Here is a 22,237-nt window from a genome sequence, read left to right as displayed (position 1 = left end):
TTTTGAGTTTTGTTTTTGGAAATAAAGGAATCCCTAACCAATAAAGTGTCTTGCGGCTGGGACTTTTATTTTTCCTTTCCCTGCTGCTGAGTGTGCACTCAATTTACACATCAACTGTAAATAATCACAGCAAAATGACTCATTTCCAAATTTGCTGATATGAATTTCTGTGGGATTATTTCATGATAGGCAGCCAGTTGTGTATAAATCAGATGAATGGGGAACTCTCTGAGGGGGGATCTGATTGCGTATTTGTTTATTTATTTAGTGGACTGGAAGAGCTACATGCTACATGGAAAAGTTAGTTGTTGTTGTTGTTGTGAACAAATGAAAAAGAGGTAAATATTTTATCCTAGAATACATCTTTATCTGTAAGACAACCATACCCACCTGACTATTTTTTCAGTATATATTACTTTGTTCTTATGAGTTGTTCCGTAGTTCCTTATATAAGCAATTTGCAGATTTTGCAAATGTGTAGCAGTTGAAGAAGAGTTGCAGGCCATCTGACCCAGCTGTGAGGTCAGGGCATGAAGGAGAGGTCTCCTAACCCCATGGAGGTTGGAAATTGAGAGTAATGCTCTTTCCTTTGCCAACTGGATTCACAATGAAGCCTGATCACACAGGATGAGGCTTGTCACCACTTTGTGCAATTGCCATTACAGAGATATAGGCCTTGGGAGAACATGGGCTGTTGATTTAAGCAGGCTTTTTAGATCTAGGATGGTAAGGAGAAAACTAGAGAGCCTTCTATTTCCTCTACATCACTAATCTCAGGATAGGTTGCCATACGAGTTATCTTGTTCTGTCTTCAACCAAGTTCTAAAGGTGTCTTGAAGCTGGGGCCACTTGGGCAAAATTCTAACTGCCGCACTTCCCCTCAATGCCTCCTTGTCATGCACAGCACAGTCCTTTTCCAATGGCTTCGGGAAAACAAACTAACAAACAGGTTGGGTGAAGATATGAAAGGCACCCAAGTGAGCTTCAACATTTGTTTCAATACTGAGCCAAGATGGTGCATGGTGAAGCCAGAGGGGATGACCAGCTTCACCATAGAGATAATATGGGAAGGTACATAATAGCTATAGAGATGTGGTAATCCCATGCTCTCAGCATAGCATGCTTTTAAACATTTTATTTATTGATTGATTACACACATTACACATGAGAGTCACAGTTGCTTTTTTCTCCCATATAAATTGAACAGTAATTTTGTTCAAAAGCAAAAGAGCAAAACAGAGGTGCTTGTGAATACAAGTGATCCTTGGGTAGATGTTCGTTTTAGCTATCTCTTTCTTGCTTAAGAGATAAGGGAAGTAGTTGCTATCTTGATATATTCTTGTTTAACTATTTTATGAGGTGTTCAGAGTCTACTGACACAAATGGCAGCTAGGTTTGAGCATATCTTTATTCCAAGACAGGTTATCTTCATACAGAGTTGAAATGGGCAGCATTATAAAAATGAGGTATCCTGTCTCTTAGACAATCTTATCTTAGATGAGATATAAAATGAGGTATCCTGTCTCTTAGACAATCTTATCTTAGATGAGATTAGATTTCACCTGACAGTTTGCCAAATGTTCTTTATTGAGCAAAGAAGTGGGAAAATGAAAGAAAGTTTCTCCAATTATAAAACACATGGACCGAATGTTTAATTCCTTATTAATAATCATTCCATCATTGTTCTTGATGTAGCAGGAATTCATGAGAGATGTTAAAACATAGGCAAAGGGAAGGATGCACAAATATTAAATACCCCACCCCAGTGGGGGTCAGGTCCTCAGCTGGGGTAAATTGGCATAACTTTATTGACTTCGGTCAACCTACACCAATTTACATCAGTTTAAGATGTAGCTCTAAGTGCTGGAGTTCTCTTGTCAGAATCTAAGACAAAACTGAGTCACACAGAATAACAATCCACATGAGGAAAAGTTACCCAAAGAACAAGCTTACATAAATTTACCTTATGATAAGGCTGCACGATCCTATATTAAAAAGACGTGGGGCAGCTACAAACATGGGTACAGATTGGGGCCCAGACATCTGCGCTTTTGGGGTTAGATGGGAAGAAGTTGTTGTTGTCATTGACAATCAATACCCCTCTTTCATAAAACCCACTTGGTCTTTTGATCTTCAAGAATTAGCACGTGGGTCACGCTGTATTGATTTGTAGCGATTACTCTGGAAATATTTGTACATTTTGTTTTCAGAAAGATCTCTTCAGGAACCAGATTTCTGCAGTTTTCCCATCCTTGTTTCTCTTCACAATCAGGTGATCAGCACTGTCCCCAGAACCTGGGGAGTGATCCCTTTCTGCAGTACTTCAGTGAATACTTTATCCAAAATAAAGTGAAGAGCTGTAAGAGAAAGTTTTATATAAATCTGCAACACAGTTCTTTGCCAGGATTCAGGTCATATACAGTATGAATTTCTCTTGTGATTGCATTAGGGCTTGTTTCATACTTCTGCCTGATCTGAGGACAGCATATTAAGGGACAATCCATTGGTTAAGTGATTAAACTTAATTTGGTTGAATCTGCTTCCTAATGAATACAAAACAATTAAGCAGTTTAACAGCCAGACACATACACAAATGTATTGTTTGTGCAACAGCAGGCACACAACTGGGGCTCCACCATCAGAAAACTTGCCCCATCTTTTTCTCTCAAGTTACTGCTTTTCCTGTACACAAGTTTCTTGCAACACTTTGTGAACAATCAGTATCATTGATCCCCCTCTCTGTAATCAGTCAGTTTTCGCTGTCTCTGTAAGTCTTTCACACACAGCAAAAGGGAACAGAAAAACATTTTTTTTAAATGTGACCGTGAAACCACAAAAGTTGGCAAACTACTTGTAACTCAGTTTTTGAAACTGACCAGATGTCAAGATGATCACGTGCAGTGCTTCTTTACAAATAATAAAATTATGTTTGACAACTTGACATTTTAATTCTTAAAATCCAATTAAACTGTCAGGAGATTTAATTACAGAATATCTTGGATCAGGAACTTCTGTCTTAGTGCCCTTACTTCATCCCACTTCTGTTTTCTCATTCTTTTTGTTAACAGAATTGGATAACTCATTAAGGGTCTTGTTATCCTTAGCATTATTAAATTTTGTCTTAATCATCGTCAGTGACATTTCTGTCCACCACCATCACCAAATACATCATTTAGCTCAAAATTACTCACAATCTCTCTCAAACAATTGAGTATAATCAGTTCCTACTGCAGACTTTTACACATGTTCTAAATTTCTTCCACTGCTTAATTATTATTTTGCACGGCAATCTTCGGTATATGCAGACTTATTAGAAAATGTAATTGGTGTGATCAGCTCTATTGCCAAGGAGGGTCAGGTGGGATTAAGTAGACTGGCCTGCGGCAATTGATCAAGCCCACAAAGGCAGTAAATGGGAAAATGTTTTCATTTTGTAGCTTTTATAATTTTATGGTCTTCAATCACGAATTTATCACAGACAATTGCACAGGACTAATGATGGTGGGACATTATATATTAATGGGGCAGATATTTTTAATGCTGATTTGCAAAGTGCGAATAAGACCATCCTGTTGTTGAGGAGGCTGAGGCAACAGGTCATGCAAGCTTGCTGATCTGCAATGTAGCTCTGTGTCATATGTTATTTTGCAGAAAATGGTATCTCCTCCTTTGTAGCAAAGGAGAAGTCAAACACCATAACCCAGGGAAGAAATAAATCAGCTGCCAGGGGACTTTCTTAACTGAACACATAAAAAGGACTACATAACTGATACAATCCCTGCTTCACAGTGCCCACGTGCACTAGGGCAAGGAGTCTTGTGGGAGGAGTCCCATAGTAATGACAGTCTGGTTACAATCATGCCACAGACAAAGGAAAGGACTCAGCCATTGGTGGGGGCTATTCCACTATGGGCTTGTCTACACCTGAAAGGCTACAACAGCACAGTTGCAGCACGGCAGCTGCACCACGGTAGCACTTAAATGTAGACACCACCTATGTGACAGAAGGGGTTCTTCCATTGGTGTAAGTAATCTACCTCCCTTAGAGCCAGTAGCTTGGTCGTCGGAAGAATTCTTCAGTCAACCTAGCACTTTCTACACTGAGGGTTTGGTCGGCTTAACTATGCCGCTTGGGGAGTGGATTTATTACAGCCCTAAGCACAAAGCTGGGACAACTTAAATTTTTAGTGGAGACCAGGCCTAAGACTAACCATCAGAACAGCAAAGGTGCTGGTAGAACCAGCAGGTAGAGGCCATAAGTATAGTGGAAAAGTGAGAGTCCTGTAATTTTTCAGCATTAAAGCCTCAGTATTTTCACTTGGAGCAAGGGCACCAAATCCCTAAAGAGTTAGGACACAAATATACGATTATGTTCAGCTCCTTCGTACTCCTTATCCTGAAAGTCTTTCCAAAACTTTCTGGATTAATTTAAGAAAGTATTGGTACCCTTTTTGACCTGAGCAGCTAATCAAAAATGTGGGATTGTGTAGGCCATTCCAGTTATAAGGAGACATTGAAGATGGAGCCAGGTATCATTGATGCAGTCTTGTTTATTTACAAAGAATGTATAAAGTTCTGTTTCCCCTGAACTCAGGAGGAACCAAACAACCGGAGGCTGTTTCCTTGCTGACAGCCCCAAGCCTCTCTTAGGGCTTGGCTACACTTGCGAGTTACGGTGCAGTAAAGGAGCCCCGGGCACACTAGCTCACTCCCCATCCATACTGGCAAGGCACGCAGAGCGCTCTGTCTCCGCGGCTACACTGCTGCTGGTCCTGCACCTCACTGCACTGCGAGTGGAATAATGTTTGCTGTGCCCCCGCTGGAGCGCCACGGCCTCACTGTGGACGCCCTGGTCTGTTAGTGGGCTCTGATCGGCCTCCAGAAGCGTCCCACAATGCCTGTGCTAGCCACTCTGGTCATCACTTTAAACTCTACGGCCCTGCCCTCAGGTGACCAGCTGTCAAGACCTACCATTTAAATTCTCTGGGAATTTTGAAAATCCCCTTCCTGTTTGCTCAGCCAGGCGTGGAGTGCTCTCAGCAAATCTTTCCAAGTGACCATGCCTCCACGCGCCAGGCAATCCATAGTATGGAGCAATGGCGAGGTGCTGGCCTCCCTCAGTGTTTGGGGGAGGAAGCTGTCCAGTCCCAGCTGCGCTCCAGCCGTAGGAATTACAATACCTTCGGGCAGATATCAAGGGGTATGATGGAAAGGGGCCATGACTGCAGTGCAGGTTAAAGTGAAGGAGCTGCGGAATGCCTACCACAAAGCCCGCGAGGCAAAAAGCCACTCCGAAGCTGCCCCTGCGACCTGCCATTTCTATAAAGAGCTGGACGCGATACTTGGGGCCGACCCCACCTCCACTCCGAGGACCACCATGGACACTTCAAAGCCCAGTTCAACAAGGCAAGAGGAGGAGGAGGAGGAGCAGCAAAGCGGGAGCGAGGGTGCGCCTGTGGAGGAAGACACCCCGGAATCCCTGGATGCATGCAGCCAGGAGCAGTTCTCAAGCTACCTTCCAGTTGCGGTGGCCGGTGCTTGGGGGAAGGACAAACACCAGAGGAGGCTCCCGGTAAGCGGCTTTTATTTTGGGAAGGAAGTTATTCGGTGCGGGCTCTTAGGGTGAGGAGAGTCAGGGCTGCATGCATGCCTAGGTGCGGAATAGGGCATTGACGTGCTCTCTCACATCACGGTAATCGGCCTCAGTGATCTCTTCAAAGGTCTCAGACAGAACTTGGGCAATGCACTTGCGCAGGTTTTTCGGAAGAGCCACTGTTGTCCTCGTCCCAGTAAGGCTAACTTGTCCACGCCACTGTGCCGTGAGGGGTGGGAGGACCATTGCTGCACACAGGCAAGCTGCATATGGGCCAGGGCGGAAGCCGCATTGTACTAGAAGACCCTCCCTTGCTTCCCTCAGCAGCGAGATAGCTTCCAGGATGAACTGCTGTGTAAAATGTGGGGACAGTGTTCAGTATAGGGGCCCCCTGCTACTGTTGGCTCTCCCCAAGGCACAGAAACCAAGAGGACAGTACAGCTGCGAAACCATCAGTCACGCATGACCCTGTGCTTACTCACCATTTTGGGGCTCCGATACTGTGCACTCGCTTTGGGATGGACAAATTATGCTATTGTGTAGACTGTGCTTGCCCTTAAGTACGGGGGAATCATTTCTCTGTCTGGTGTGAACAATGCTGCCTCAGTTAAGAGTTGCATTTTGCCTTTACAGATGCAACCTTAAGATCTCAGCCGTCCATGTTATCACCGGCCGAAAGACTCCAAAGAATCAGAAAGAGGCCACGTAGAAGCAAGGAAGACATATTGTATGAAGTAATGCAGCATTCAAGTAATGAATATAGAAAAGTGCAGGAGTGGCGGGAGAATGAAAGAAGGATCCGCCAGCACAATGAGGAGCGCCGGCACAAAAGTGCGGTGCTCCGGCAGGAAAGCATAGATCGGCTGATTAGCATAATGGAGCACCAAGCGGACTCGATCCAGGCAGAGCACTACCGCGCCCAATGACCCCCCCCCCCGCCCTTGTCCAAAACTCTTTCCCTTGTGCCCCTATGTCACCTCCAATCCACTTTCCCCAACATCCAGGTTCTTACCACCACTAGTTGCCTCCAACACCTGTAGCTTCACCACCTAGTCCTGAAAACTACGACCCTTACCCACTGCACTCAGCCTCGATCGCCATGCAGTATAGCCATCCTGAAGTGCAGCACTCATTGCACAGCACTCCAGACAGGAAGACTAAGTATGATAACAGGACATACGCAAATCTGTGATTGTACCATTCCCCTCCCCACCCCACCCTCTTGCCCTTTCTATTTCCCAAGCAGTTGTGGTTTTTTTCAATAAATGGATTTTTTGGCTTTGAAAACATTATTTATTATTGCATAAAGTAAAAGATACCTTAGCCCGGGAAAGAAAGAGGCACTGCAAGTCAGCGTAGCAAAAGCAGATTCCTCCTAATTTTGGAACCACTGCACTTCACTCCTGTGCAGGGCACCAGACATTACTAGTGGCTTTCAGCCTCAGAATGCTCCCTCAAGGCATCCCTAATCCTTGCAGCCCCGCGCTGGGCCCCGCTAATAGCCCTGCTCTCTGGCTGTTCAAATTCAGCCTCCAGGTGTTGAACCTCCGAGTTCCATGCCTGAGTGAATCGTTCACCCTTCCCTTCACAAAGGTTATGGAGGGTATAGCACGCAGATATAACCGCCGGGATGCTGTCATCGGCCAGGTCCAGCTTCCCATACAAAGAGAACCAGCGAAACAGCCAAAAGCACACTCCACAGTCATTCTGCACCAGCTCAGCCTGTTGTTGAAGTGCTCCTTGCTACTGTCAAGGCTCCCTGTGTAGGGTTTTATGAGCCACGGCATTAAAGGGTAAGTGGGGTCTCCAAGGATCACAATGGGCATTTCGACTTCCTCTATGGTGATCTTCTGGTCTGGGAAAAAAGTCCTGGCTTGCAGCTTCCTGAGCAGGCCAGTGTTCCGAAAGATGCGTGAATCATGCACCTTTCCGGGCCAGCCTGCCTTAATGTCGGTGAAATGCCCACGGTGATCCACAAACACCTGGAAAGCCATAGAGAAATACCCCTTCCAATTAACGTACTCAGAGGCTAGGTGGACTGGTGCCGGAATTGGAATATGTGTGCCATCTATCGCCCCTCCGCAGTTAGGGAAACCCATTTGTGCAAAGCCATCCACAATGTCATGCACGTTACCCGGAGTCACGGTTCTTCTGAGCAGGCCCTGATTAATGGCCCTGCAAACTTGCATCAACACGATTGCAAAGGTCAACTTCCCCACTCCAAACTGGTTAGCGACCAATCTGTAGCTGTCTGGAGTTGCCAGCTTCCAGATTGCAATAACCACCCATTTCTCCACCTTCAGAGCAGCTCACAATCTTGTGTCCTTGCGTCGCAGGGTGGGGGCGAGCTCCTCGCACAGTCCCATGAGACTCGTCAGCATATTCCTCAGCAATTTGGGCTCCATTCCCACAGACCGAAAGGGAAGACAGAGAGCGCAGTACAAAAAACATTGAAAGATGGCGCCAAATGTGGACGGAAGCATAGGGATTACTGGGATGCGAACCGATGCATCACAGGGCATTGGGACAGGATCCAGAATGCCCCGCACCCCCTGCCCCCTTCCCACAAGCCACAGTGCCAGAATGAAAAGAGGTGCTCTGTGGGATAGCTGCCCACAATGCACTGCTCCCAATGTTGCTGCAAGTGTCACAGATGTGGCCACGCCAGTGCGCTTGTTCCTGTCAGTGTGGATAGACTGCTGAGCTTTCCCTACTGTGCTCTCCGAAGGTGGGTTTAACTCAAAGCGCTCTACATCTGCAAGTGTCGCCACGCCCTTACCCAGCACCAGATACCAAACCTGCCTCTAAACCTCCCCCAGGCTCTGTCTCTAGCTTCCTTCTCCTGTTGTGCTAGTTTCTCTGTGCTGCCTCTCTTGCTTCTCTCCCATTCACACTTCTACCCAAAACAAAACCCAGCCACACTCTCCACCCACACAGTTGAAATTCCTGAGTGACCTTCTGACCTGCCTTTGTTCAGCAGAGACAAGGTGGGTGAGGTAATATCTTTTATCAGACCACTTCTGTTGGTGAGAAAGACAAGCTTTTGAGCTTACACAGAGTTCTTCTTCAGGTCTGGGAAAGGTACTTTTTTGTTTTGTTTTGTTTTGGGCAGTAGCATGTACCTATGCTTTGATCCGGAGATTGCTATTGACTCTTATATTTAAACTGAATGAAGAGTGGCTGTTACATTCAACAGTTTCAAAGAGGTTTAACACAATCTATAAAAATACCATAGCAACTTTAGGCTATGTCAACACAGCAAAACCAGCCGACTTGGCTCACAGTGCTCGGGCTGTGGGGCTGTTTCATTGCTATGTAGACTACAGGGCTTGGGCTGGAGCCTGAGCCCTGGGATCCTCCCACCCTGCAGGTCCTAGAACCATGCTCCAGCCCCAGCCCGAAAGTCGATATATCAATAAAACAGCCTCACAGCTTAAGCACTGTAAGCCCAAGTCGGCTGGCACAGACAAGCCATGATTTTTCTTTGCTGTGTAGATATACCCACAGATAAGATTCTACATGAACTGAAGTTTTATGCACCTCCTTCCTATTCACTCACACTGTTATGAAAATGGTCCCTATCCCCACCTGCAATGTCATAAACAATTTTCATAGTTTACTTGTTAACATTTCCAGAATTTCCTAACTTTGGTATACACACTGAAACCATTAGGTGGTTTCCTTTGGGTTCAAAATGTACAAAGAGATATTCATGAAATGTTTATGAGTAAATGGATTGATATCATACGTATTATGGTAGAGAGGCCTTGGGATTAGAGTTGTGCTTGGTTTCGACATGAAGGTAGCCATGGTGTTTGCCCCAATATACAACCTTGCAAAAATAGAAATTTCTTTTACATTGTGAGGTGAGAGCGACTGCTGAACATAAATTTCCATGCAAACAACAATTTAAAGAGATAAAGTTAAATCCTAATGATACATCTGGTAATTTTTTATTATTATTTATTTAAATGTACACTTATACGAAATGCACATCAATGCATTATGAAATGAAGGAATTACCAATTTCCAGCATGAATTACTTGATAAAGGTGACTGCATTCAATGCAGAGCTGTTGAACAAATCAGCAAGGCTACACTGATTAATTTCAAAGGTAGTTTAAAAAGGAAACCTGCAGTGTTTTACACTGAAATAACGTTACAATTGCTTCGCAAGTTGCTAATGGACAACGTAAGTAAACATAACACCTGTAACAACTGACTGCAGGAGATCGTTAATGTATCTGAAAACCATATTTTAAGACTACTTCAATTTTTCTTACTAATCAACTGTCCAGTGAAAGCCCACTTGCCATTAGCTTGCAAAGTATTTCAAACATCAATCATAACACTACCTAGATGCTAGAGTGCATTTTTCATCAGTAGATCTCAAAGCACTTTACAAAGGAGGTCAGTATCATTATTGTACAGATGGGAAAGCTGAGAAAGAGGTGAAATGTCTTCCCCAGAGACATCCAGCAGGCCAGTGGGAGAGCTGGGAATAGCATCCAGGTTTCTTGAGTCCCAGTGCAGTGCTCTGTCCTCTAAGTCATACTGCCTCCCTGTGGGCTTTTGCATAGTTTTTCAAAGTACTACCTCCTTCAAACAAACACTAAAAAACATATTGTAAAGATTGATTCTTCATCAGAGCCAAAAAGAACCAAAAGCTTCTCCCTAGTAAAATTAATAATGCTTTGGAAAAGAGAGAGAGAGAGAGCAGCTTTCCTACTGATATTATTATTATAATTAACAAACATTTGTATAGCTGCAGAACACTACATGGTGCTTTGCAAAGTTGCGAAGGAGACAGTCCCTGATCTGAAGAATTTACCATCAAAATGAAACAATCACGGAACATGGAGATACCATGTTATCTTAATTCGCTGGATCAGCTACTAAACCCACCTTAACAGTCTTATTAAAAACTATCACTAAAACAATGGAAATTATTATACAGTAGATAATGTGTATGCCTTATGAAAAATGCAGGAAAACTTCACCTACCTAATTTTTTTAACTCACCTACCTAAATTTAACCTATGATAAATACAGGCAAGATTATGCCCTCTTTACTCACCTTGAGAAGTACCTAATTCATCCAGCAAGCACTAAGTCTACAGTATGTTTGAAATCTAAAAACAACTCAGTACTATTAACTAAATAGATTCCCTCTTCCCCCCTCCAAAAACAATCTACACTCTCTCCATACTCATTACTGCACTAACAACTCCCCCTCCCTAGGGAAAAACTTGAACAAACAGTAGTCTTGTGAACAAGACTGTATTAAGTAGCAATGAGACTTGGAAATTTAAAGTTATGAGATAAAGAGGGGTGGGGGAGAGGAACAAACAGGAGGGCTAACTAAGATTAGTTATCCAAAGGGAGTACAGTAACCCAGGAGGTGCTATAACCGTCAGTGGGAATAAGCAGGGGACATCTTGAAGAAGAACTGTGTGGACCTTACCTTTTGCAGAGATAATTTTGTGAGTGTTTTTTTTAAGTTATATACTGTATTCTACTACAAGTTAACTGTGTATAAAAATGAGAGTAGGCTTCAGCTTATGTTTAAAGGAATATGATAATTCACTATGTAAAACATTAAACGACTCTTCCTGAGGTGAGAAATGATTAAAATGCTAATAAACCTAAGTACAAGAAAGCATGTTTACTCAAACAATTCCAAGGGGTAGACATATCTTTTGAAGCTATAAAAGGTTATACCAGTTGAAGAGAAATATTTATGTGAAATACTCCCTCCATTACCATTAATTATTATTATTATGGTATATTAATAATCATTATTTACATTACAATAGCACATAGATGTCTCAGTCAGGTATTGTGACCTTATCATGCTAGGAACCATACAGGTAAAATAACAAAATGATTATTACTTTTCTAAACATGGACAAGGCTTATACAACGTTATAGTAACACAGTGACAGTGTAAAAGTTGCCCATATGTATATTTGCATCCTAGTTTAACAGCTGACATGATGTCTGAATTTGCTAATGATGGCTTGAACTTGGTTTCCAAAGACCTATAAGAAAGAGTTGATTGTGTAAGCAGAGTCAGGATGAGCTCTACCCTGACGTCTGGTGGCGAGTCATGGTGGGTTGTGAAAAATAACTTCAGGGGCTGACCTCATTTGCATAGGCACACCCACCCTGCCTAGATGGTCACTTTGGCTGCTGTAGGAGCCACTGTTTCTCTGTTATTGGGGCAGGAATAAACTGTTATTATCCTGATTATGTGAATCAAGGACAGTGGAACTGTACTCGGCCTTTTGTTATGATGGAGGGACTCACCATCAACTAAGCAGCACTCGCTAGGCAAGGGTCATGGGTTCTAAAACCCAGTGAAGAGAGAGAGGCTGGGGACAGGTATTAATAGTTGGTGGCATGGGCCCCCTGGTGAGGGCATTACATGCTAATTGCACTTCCTCCTCTCTCCACTGTGGAATATCAGAGCTAATTTTGATCCCATTAGGAGTCAAGTTACAGGCTGCTGAGCTAAATTCACTTTGGGCTAATGGTGCACCAGCACTGAGGCTCCCCTACTACAAGCTGAAATCACAAAAGAGCTAAATTTACTAAGGGCTGAAATCACTGACTGTTGTGTTAAGTAGCAAGGGAGCCTGAAGATACATGGTGGAGCAGTTTGCGGGACGGCGAGCAGAGTGGCTGGCAGAGCAGAGCATTGCAGTTTGCGGGATGGCGATCAGAGCAGAGCAGTTGTCGGATGCCTGGAGCAGCTCATGGGGTGGCTGGCAGAGCGGAGCCCCATGGAGAAGTGAGGCCATCAGCTTTGGACCACGTAAGGTGCCCCTTAACACCCCCCTCCCATCTCCACCCAGGTTGGGAGGTAAAACTCTGCAGATAAACTTTTGAACTCTGGGGCTGCCCTGACCAGGGACAGAGACTTCTGGGTCGTTGGACTTTTGGGACTTTGGGTGATTTTGGGTTGCTGGATTCAAGAACCAATTTGCTTGGGGTGGGTTTTTTGCTCATGAGTTGTGTTATGAATCCTGTTGGTGGTGTTTCCCCAACATAATGCCACATTGTTTCTCTCTGTTATTAAAAGGCTTTTTGCTACACTCAGACGATGTACTTGCAAGAGGGGAAGTATTGCCTCTTGGAGGCGCCCAGCGGGGGTGGTATATATTTGTCCCAGGTCACGGGGTGGGGGCTCTAGACGGTTTTGCGTTGTGTTCATAGAATCATAGAATATCAGTGTTGGAAGAGACCTCAGGAGGTCATCTAGTCTAACCCCCTGCTCAAAGCAGGACCGAACACCAATTAAATCATCCCAGCCAGGGCTTTGTCAAGCCTGACCTTAAAAACTTCTAAGGAAGGAGATTCCACCACCTCCCTAGGTAACGCATTCCAGTGTTTCACCACCCTCCTAATGAAAAAGTTTTTCCTAATATCCAACCTAAATCTCCCCCACTGCAACTTGAGACCATTACTCCTTGTTCTGTCATCTGCTATTGTGTTATAGTGTTATTGGAATGGAACCCCTAGATACTGAACCCGGCCCTTGTTGCTGCCAACTCTGACGAGCAGAAGGGTTACAACTGTATATGGTGGACTCACCATCGCTTACTGACACCCAATCAAGAGGCAGGAAAATATAAGTAGGTAGCACAAGTCACAGTTCTGGAAAGCTCTGCATGGACTGAGAAATTTCCGAATTTCATCTGTCATCTAAGAACCAAAGCTACAACAGTTAACCTTTGCAATTAATACTCAGAGCCTATACTCAATCAGTCTCACAAGAGTAGAACTTCAAATGTTTGTATTTTTTTTTGTCTCTCTCTGTTCTCTATATTATTTAGAAATGAGTATTACTTGGATTTGACCGTTAATATTGTGGAACATGTGAGGAATGACTATCTAAGAGACAAAAAACACTGTATCTTGGGGGAGGACCAGAATACAATTTGTCTTATTCAGTCCAAGTAACTTAACACAGTTAACAAAGAAGAGGCTCTAGAGATGCCTTAGTCTGTCTATAAGGGTGCCAGAGTTGGCAGACAGAGGGTCCATGCTGGCACCGGGGCTGACTTGTAATTTTTCCAGTGGGTGCTCCACCCCTTTTCCAAAGGCCCTGCCCTGCCTCTTCCTGCCCCCACTCCTCCCCTCCCTGAAACCTTGCTCTCACTCCACCCCATCCTGGTCCCTCTCCACGCCCCTCCCCCTGACGCTGAGCACCTCAAGCCCACCGAGCAGCTGATCAGTGGCCACACTGAATAGCTGTGGCTGGTGGGTGCTGACTGAGCATCCCCTATTTTTTTTTCCATGGGTGCTTGAGTCCTGGAGCACCCACAGAACCAGCTCACTGTATATGTTGGTATACAGTGAGCCCTTCGACGTACCAGGGCATGGTTAGCTACTGCTACAGGTTCAAAGTGTAAAACACAAACTGAAACAAGACATGCACAGGATGAAGCAAAACTGGAAAATATAGACATTTTGTGACTCCGACTCACAGTTTAACTCACATCTAGTCCATTGAGCACCTGGGCTGGGATTTGAAAGCTGCCTGAGGCATTGGGACACCCAAAAGCCACACTGGGAGCCTATATAAGAGTTGTTTCCATGTTTTTAAGACATTCTGGGTACAGAAAAATAGACTCCATTCTGTGTCACTGAACATTTCTCTAAAACCCTCTCCACTACCTAGGCTATTAGCATTGGCAACTATTAGTCTTACAAATGATTAAACCATTACCTCTTGAAGAACCCTCTTCATTTTCAGCAGTAATGTCTTTACAGCTGTGCAATCCTGCATCATCAGTCGGAAGGGCAAAGATTCCATGCCTCCACCTTCTTCCAGGCCTGCAAAAGGCCACTCCACAGCGGGACTGCTGGCCACCTGGCTGACACGAGGACACCTAGCTTCTCCTTGGTCCACCTCCTTTGACAACTTCAGAGAGAGGTTCCTGAAATGAAAAAAAAACATAAACAAAATTTGGCTCTGTGGTACTTTTTAGGCTCTCTCCCTTTATGAATATTTGGAGTGAAACGTTGCTAACGCTGAGCTTTCACTCTCTCTGTTTATAGCGCATATGATGAAGAGTTTATGAATAAACAGAACCAACTTTTTGGAGAGTCAATCAACTAGCCTTTTTAAGGTCCCATTGCCTGAGGATCTAGCCATCACCATATACATTTAGGTAAACTTCAGTTCATTCTACAATTGAAACGAAGCTCTCCTCCATGTATCACAGATAAAGCCACTTTCCTACAATGTTAAGTGTAAGTGGGATTTCACTTCTAGGAATTAAATTGCTGGGGATACATTTTACCCCATTTTGCTGTATGCTCAAATTAAAGGGATGGGCATAAGTTTATGATTAAACTGGCTACATGCAATGAATTGCATTGTCTTGTTCATTATATTAGTTTTCCATATGGCTATAATGTAGAATTTAGCCCAACCCTTAAGGAAATTAATGAGGAGCAAAACAATAGGAAATAGTTCCCTTTATAGTTGATCCAGTGTCATAATTATGTTTATCTTATGACATTGTTTGGAAACTGCAGTTTGAATAAAGAATGAGCACTCTGAAGTTGTTAATTATCTCCATAGTTTGTGTAAGAAGAACATGTGAGAGCATGTGAGAAAGGGTCTATCTAGAACCACTGAAATCAACAGAAAAACTCCCATTGGACTTCAATGGCCTTTAGATCAGGCCCTGAGACAGCAAAAGAATACCGTTATGTTTACTGGTTTCAAAGTAGCAGCCATGTTAGTCTGTATCCGCAAAAAGAAAAGGAGGACTTAAATTTGGTAGTCTCTAAGGTGCCACAAGTACTCCTTTTCTTATTATGTTAACCTGAAATCCTATCCCAGACCCATAGTATCTGATCTTGGAACACAGCATCAGACCAAGACATGACTCCCACTCAGATGATGACAGTTCTGAGTTCTAAATACAACATACACTCTGAGAAAAAGTTCTAGCAATAATAAAATGATTTGAAAACAGATTATCTGGCAATTTAGTGAAATGGCAAAATAAGTAAATGCATTATGACCACTTCTGTCCTCAAAAACTTTTTGTAATCTTCATGCTGTGCCTTTTTTACCTGGGACCAATGGGAAACAGGAAGAGAATGTTAAATGAAGCACAAACACCAGAAAGTAGTAGTAGTTTGCTATATTGGTACATTAATTAATTATTAAATTACAAAAGGGTTTCAATGGAATTACTTGTCATAGCCATACTATTATCAAAAGAATGTACTATAATTAAAGATGTTAGTGTAAGTGGCAATGGAAATAATGATTACTGTCCATTTAAAATACAGTTCAAATTTTCTGCTCCATTTGAAATTTTTATAAGCAACACAAAATTTAGTTGGTGTTTTGATTCTGAGTTTTAGGGTTTAGTATTCAATGATAAAGCAAGAAAGGTAACAATCTTCCCCATACATTTTGCTTTAAAGTTAACTTTGGTTCCACAAGAACAAGCATGCAAAAAAAAAAGAGATTAATGTTTGTTTGTTTTTCTGGATAAACAATTTCCACTGCCACCCTAAACAAATGGAAAATGGTATTACCAGGATAATCTCTTATGGATTGCTCATTAAGAAGTTATGAAATATGTAATGTGCACTTGAGACAATATGAACTTGAGAAATGCACCAGAGAAGTCACTGAGATACCATGCATAGAACAAATGCTCATGATGGACAATGGAAATAAAATTTTCTAAGCCTGGCTTCTTAAGAATATCACTTGGGAATCAAATATTTTTGTTTTTCATTATTAAAATATATTGAAACAACATTTTGAGTGGAATATTTTTTGTGATTCAAATGATAATCTGGGATGGATATGGTAAAGGTGTGTGAGAGCCAAGAATATTATATAGCTGCTGATTCATGGCCTTTATTAAAGCAGTCTCAGGTATAAATCATGGAAGGAAAAGGAGACAAACTTTCACTGAAGCATTAGTTACATGAGAATTCACTTTTTCTCTTAAATGTTTATTTTAAAACATTCTCATATTATGGGAATCTATATCTGAATGAGTTTAATGAAACTGACAAACACATTGTTTGACTGAAGTAAGATGAAACAGAACAATTTCTCCCCACCCACCCCCAATTTCCTGGCCAATGACTGCAGGTTGGCAAATGAAATTGCACTAGAATGTCAGCAGTCAAGAAACTAAAAATGGAACCAGAATTTCACTCCAGCTATCACTCCAGAGGGGGCGGTCACGTTGCAGACAGAACGTACCTACAGTGAGAAAGAACAGCAGCCAAGGGAGTCTTTAATAGTATGCCCGCATTAGTAAAGACAGTTTTTTATCTCCCCCAGTGCCTCTACATCAGCAGCAGTGTTCTACTTCACTTGTGGGCACAAAAATTATCACCACCACTGTAGTACCATTATTCCAAAAAAGATATTGCTTATTAAAAGCATCGTTGTGGCACATGTATGAAGAAGTATGTGTGCTGGGAAATAAAATAAATTTGACTCGGATCAAAACCCATTGAAGTTAACAGAAGACTTTTCATTGGTTTCATTCAATTTTCTTTGGTTGCCACTGAAAGGTCAATATTTACTGGTAATTGCCTCAGAGCAATCGCTGAGAGACTATGTGCTGCCTGCGATACTTGGAATAGGAAATACCTCCACAATGTTAGAAAATTTATGAGGTGTCCAGCACAACTGCTAGTGCGACTTTTGTTTGCTGCAGAGGAAGATTTCCAAAAAAATGATTTTTCACCAAGTACATCATTACTAATGTATAATTTTTCTGTTACGCCATTATGTAATATAATGTAATTTATCACACAACACCACTAAAGATTTAGCACAAAAAGGCTCTTGCTTGAATTTGTTGTATTCCCTATCTAGTAAAACCCCCCACTGAGTTCGGTGTTGTGTTTCAACATTCTCAATATTAAATGTTTCAGTAAACCCACTTCAACATTTCCAAATTGAAGTATTTCAAAATTTCCATTCCACAAAATATTTTGAGATTTTTGACTTTTCATCCTCATTCAGTATGATCAGAAATTTTGAAATGTTGGAATTGTCTGCAGGATAGAAATTCTATTTTTCAACAGTCACCGTACAGGGCGATTTCCATGATCGAGCTTGAGCACCCACTCTAGGCTCCAGGCTCCTCAGATGTTATCTCTCATAAGTGCAAACATAAATCTCTCTTCTTTCTGACCAGAGTTTTTCCAGGCTGCGCACTTCCCTGCCTACACTGCGAGTTACCCAGAAAGTCAGGCTGCCTAAGCAGGCCTGCTTTGCTTTCTCTTCAAAGGCTATCAACAGTGTTATTGCCCACAGGCATAAGGTACCACACAGCTCTTATTGTGAAAGCATTACAGCAAAAACATATTAAAAACAATAAAAGAACCTACATTCATGCTAATAAGCTTACCAGAGATCACCTCCCAACTCCAACAAGGGCTTGGGCAGGTGGTCAGTCCTTCAAACCACAAGGGATTTTTCTGTGGTTATAAGTTTATAACAGCTTTTAGCTCTGAAAAGGCACACCCATGAGTCTCCTTTATAGAGTTTGGGTCTTTGAACTTGGGAACAGGTAATCAGCGTACAGTCACCTTCACTTCAGGGCATAGCTTCAAAGGACTGGGTTTTTGCATAAAAGAAGGCAAGGGGGCATTTGCATTCATCTCACTCTAAATATTTCCCAGGAAATACACGTCACAGGTTTTGTCCCAAAACGTTATTCTTGTCTGCCACATTATTCAATATGGTCCTTTGATCACCCAGGCCCACAAAAACGTATAACCTTCACATTTAATACAATGGACTCCGAAGATACTTAAACTTAATTCAGTAATATCTCCAAAGATTGTTCAGGAAATTACCATATCCGTCACACCACCAACCTCCAGAGCAGCTGTAAAATCTGGAAATTCAACAAGAGTGCTTCATTTCAAAATCGTTGATTTGGGGGAACAAGCACTGCCACCTCTTAATTGATTTTAAAGAGCAAAAGACCAAGAAACTGACACAGAGGTTAATTATCTATCTAATTGCTTTGCAAACAAGGAGCAAAGAGGAAACAATCTACAATGATTCTGTTTACATCTAGATTTCTTTTGTGTCTTAACTCCTTTTTTTTTTTCTTTTTTCTTTGACAACCTGACAGATTTCAATGGGATTTAGGCATCAAGGGCCTTTGGAAAATCCAAGTAGGTCCCTATCTGGAACTTTACATGCCTAAATACCTTTAAAAACCTGGCCCCTAAACTCTAATGCATTCACAGATGGACCAGTTTCTAGGCGCTGTAAGTCCTTCCCCAAGAATGCCCTGCTGCCACCCCTGGAAAGTGTCATCCCCAAAAGTGACAGTGAAAATAAAAAGAAAAGGAGTATGAGTGGCACCTTAGAGACGAACCAATTTATTTGAGCATAAGCTTTCGTGAGATACAGCTCACTTCATCGGATGCAAGTTAAAACAGATTTCAACTCCCACTTTTGGGATATGGGAAGAAAAGTGATTTCCCAAACAACTTGACTTCACAGCTCATGACAGCACTCTGCACAGCACCCAGAAGTGCTACAAGCAGCCACCGCAGATCACAGAAATTCCAGGTGAAAACCTGGCCATGCTGAAATCAAAGACCAAACACCCATTCACTTCAGAGGGACCAGGATTTCACTCCTACTGTTATGTACTCTCCATGGATCACCTCAGTCATGAAGCAAGCCTCCACATTTTACATTAGATTAAACTTCTGAGTAGTTTCCAAGGGCAGCTCTGTCAAGGTTCCTCCCCCACTCTGAACTCTAGGGTACAGATGTGGGGACCTGCATGAAAAACCTCCTAAGCTTATCTTTACCAGCTTAGGTCAAAACTTCCCCAAGGTACAAAATATTACACCCGTTATCCTTGGACTGGCCACTACCACCGCCAAACTAATACTGGTTACTGGGGAAGAGCTGTTTGGACGCGTCCTTCCCCCCAAAATACTTCCCAAAACCTTGCACCCCACTTCCTGGACAAGGTTTGGTAAAAAGCCTCACCAATTTGCCTAGGTGACTACAGACCCAGACCCTTGGATCTTAAGAACAATGAACAATCCTCCCAACACTTGCACCCCCCCTTTCCTGGGAAATGTTGGATAAAAAGCCTCATCAATTTGCATAGGTGACCACAGACCCAAACCCTTGGATCTGAGAACAAATGAAAAAACATTCAGTGTTTTACAGAAGACTTTTAATAAAAAATAGAAGTAAATAGAAATAAAGAAATCCCCCCTGTAAAATCAGGATGGTAGATATCTTACAGGGTAATTAGATTCAAAACCATAGAGAACCCCTCTAGGCAAAACCTTAAGTTACAAAAAAGATACACAGACAGAAATAGTTATTCTATTCAGCACAATTCTTTTCTCAGCCATTTAAAGAAATCATAATCTAACACATACCTAGCTAGATTACTTACTAAAAGTTCTAAGGCTCCATTCCTGGTCTATCCCTGGCAGAAACCAGCATACAGACAGACACAGACCCTTTGTTTCTCTCCCTCCTCCCAGCTTTTGAAAGTATCTTGTCTCTTCATTGGTCATTTTGGTCAGGTGCCAGCGAGGTTACCTTTAGCTTCTTAACCCTTTACAGGTGAGAGGAGCTTTCCCCTGGCCAGGAGGGATTTCAAAGGGGTTTACCCTTCCCTTAAATCAAAGACCAAACACCCATTCACTTCAGAGGGACCAGGATTTCACTCCTACTGTTAGGTACTCTCCATGGATCACCTCAGTCATGAAGCAAGCCTCCACATTTTACATTAGATTAAACTTCTGAGTAGTTTCCAAGGGCAGCTCAATAGAAGTTAAATGACTGTAATCGAACCATAAAGTTCCAGTGGTGCCAATCACAGTGACAAGAGCTGCATCAGGACTGGTCACATCCTCCAGGCGAACTTTAAATTGAAAAGGGTACCAGGTTCCATAGCTGCTATCTGTGTATAGAAGATGTGCAACTGGATCCCACATGACACTTCAAATTTCAAACTATTTGACAAGGACCAGACAAAAACCTCCGACAGTAGGCATGCTTACAACCCAGCCCATTCCTTTAGATGCCTCTTTAGACCTGCTGCCATGATTTCTGTTTCATCTGGGTTAAGCTGTAATCAAATTACCTGCGTCCACTGCCTCACTTCTGCTGGATGCTGGGAAAGCACAGAGACTGCAGTACCTTCATTTAGTGAAATGGTATACCCACCAGACAGCCCAGCCATACTCCACAAGCAGACTTCCAAGAAAATCTTCTGCTGCCATGCCTCAGTCTGTGTGTGTTTGCACCTCAGAGACCTCCAAGTCACTAATGTAATGAAATGGTATGTTAAACAACCAAAAGAGGTACACAATAGTGCAGCTCTTTTTGATGCCATTTTCACTAACAAAATAAGCCCATTTCTTCCCATTCCAATTTTAAAGGGTCTAACAGTACAAGGGGGAAAGGGAGAATACGACTGACAACATGAGCTAATTCAAATTGTTTTTATTTCTTACTCGTCCTCAAACCCAAAGATTTTGAAGAGTTTATGGTAACTTAAACTTTCCTTACACAAAGATTCCCAGATTATCCTGAGTTTAATCTTCTTTGTTTTCATCAACGGTGCTCAGGGCACGGTCATAGCGGAATTAGTTAAAACTAATACAATTGTTCCCTTAGTGTCTACACTTCTTGATATCAGCTTACCAGCACAGAGAGCATCTAGCACTGTCTGCCTCAGGAAGGCTCTACAAGCAGAGTGAAAGACCCTGGCCTCTGTTGGAAGCATTAAACATACCCTGTCTGCTGTCTGAGGGATTATTTTCTAAAGCAAGAGCTTAAACAAAGCCTTAAATCTCATGTGTTTTTTATATTCATTGTTAAGCAGCATTTTGGTAAAAACAATCTTTTATTCATATTTTGATCCTGTCCAGCTAGCTATACCAGAATGCACATTTCTTATTATTTCAGAAAACCGTTATTAGCTAAATACATAGATAGCAGCAGAATGATCCTGAAATGTTTTTTTTCATTCAAGCTGTTACAGGTTTACATCCATAGCTTTCCCTCCTATCCAGATTTTTTTTTGCTTCTCACCAACTGTAAGTATTACAGCTGCATGGGATCCTGTTTTAGAAAAACCCAAAATACTAGTTCAATAAGGTCAACGAGGACATATAAGACAAGAAAAAATAATTATAACTTGCTTTCTGGAACAATCTGCCTCACATATTCATTGCCACTTCAAAAAATGCAGCTCAAACTCCTCTATGCCTATATTGTTACTTACATTACAATAGCATCTAGAAGCGCCTGGAACTGCGCCTCAGTTCTGATAGGTTCAATGTACACATAGTAACAGAGAGCCCCTGCCACAAAGATTTTACAATCCAAATACAGACGACAGACAAATGGTGAGACCCCATTTAACAGATGGAGAACTAACACACAGTCCATTTTTAAAAAGGTATTTAGGTGCCTAAACGCGCAGATAGGTACCTAGGGGGGTTATCAGTTAGGCACATAAAAATCTGTCCCAGAGAGACTAAGGATAATTTTTTCAAAAGCACTTAGAAGCCTAAGTCCCATTTTCAAAAGTGACAAATGACTAAGTCAATTTGGCACTTCTGAAAATTATAACC

At 42.3% G+C, this 22,237-nt stretch overlaps 1 protein-coding gene across 5 annotated transcripts in view; it reads right to left on the bottom strand.

Annotated features, from left to right (window-relative positions):
* Positions 1 to 22,237, bottom strand: part of CCSER1 (coiled-coil serine rich protein 1) — a 1,061,474-nt gene that overhangs the window by 593,336 nt on the left and 445,901 nt on the right. For all 5 annotated transcript variants that reach the window (XM_073340691.1, XM_073340694.1, XM_073340695.1 and 2 more), the window contains exon 6: positions 14,328 to 14,538. In XM_073340691.1, the coding sequence (XP_073196792.1) occupies positions 14,328 to 14,538 (211 nt within the window). The remainder of the gene's footprint in view (positions 1 to 14,327; positions 14,539 to 22,237) is intronic.

The sequence above is a fragment of the Lepidochelys kempii genome, chromosome 4, assembly GCF_965140285.1.
Source record: "Lepidochelys kempii isolate rLepKem1 chromosome 4, rLepKem1.hap1, whole genome shotgun sequence".
Classification (NCBI taxonomy): Eukaryota; Metazoa; Chordata; order Testudines; family Cheloniidae; genus Lepidochelys; species Lepidochelys kempii.
The sequence above is the reverse complement of the archived record's forward strand: the minus strand, read 5'-3'. Positions and strand labels throughout refer to the sequence as shown.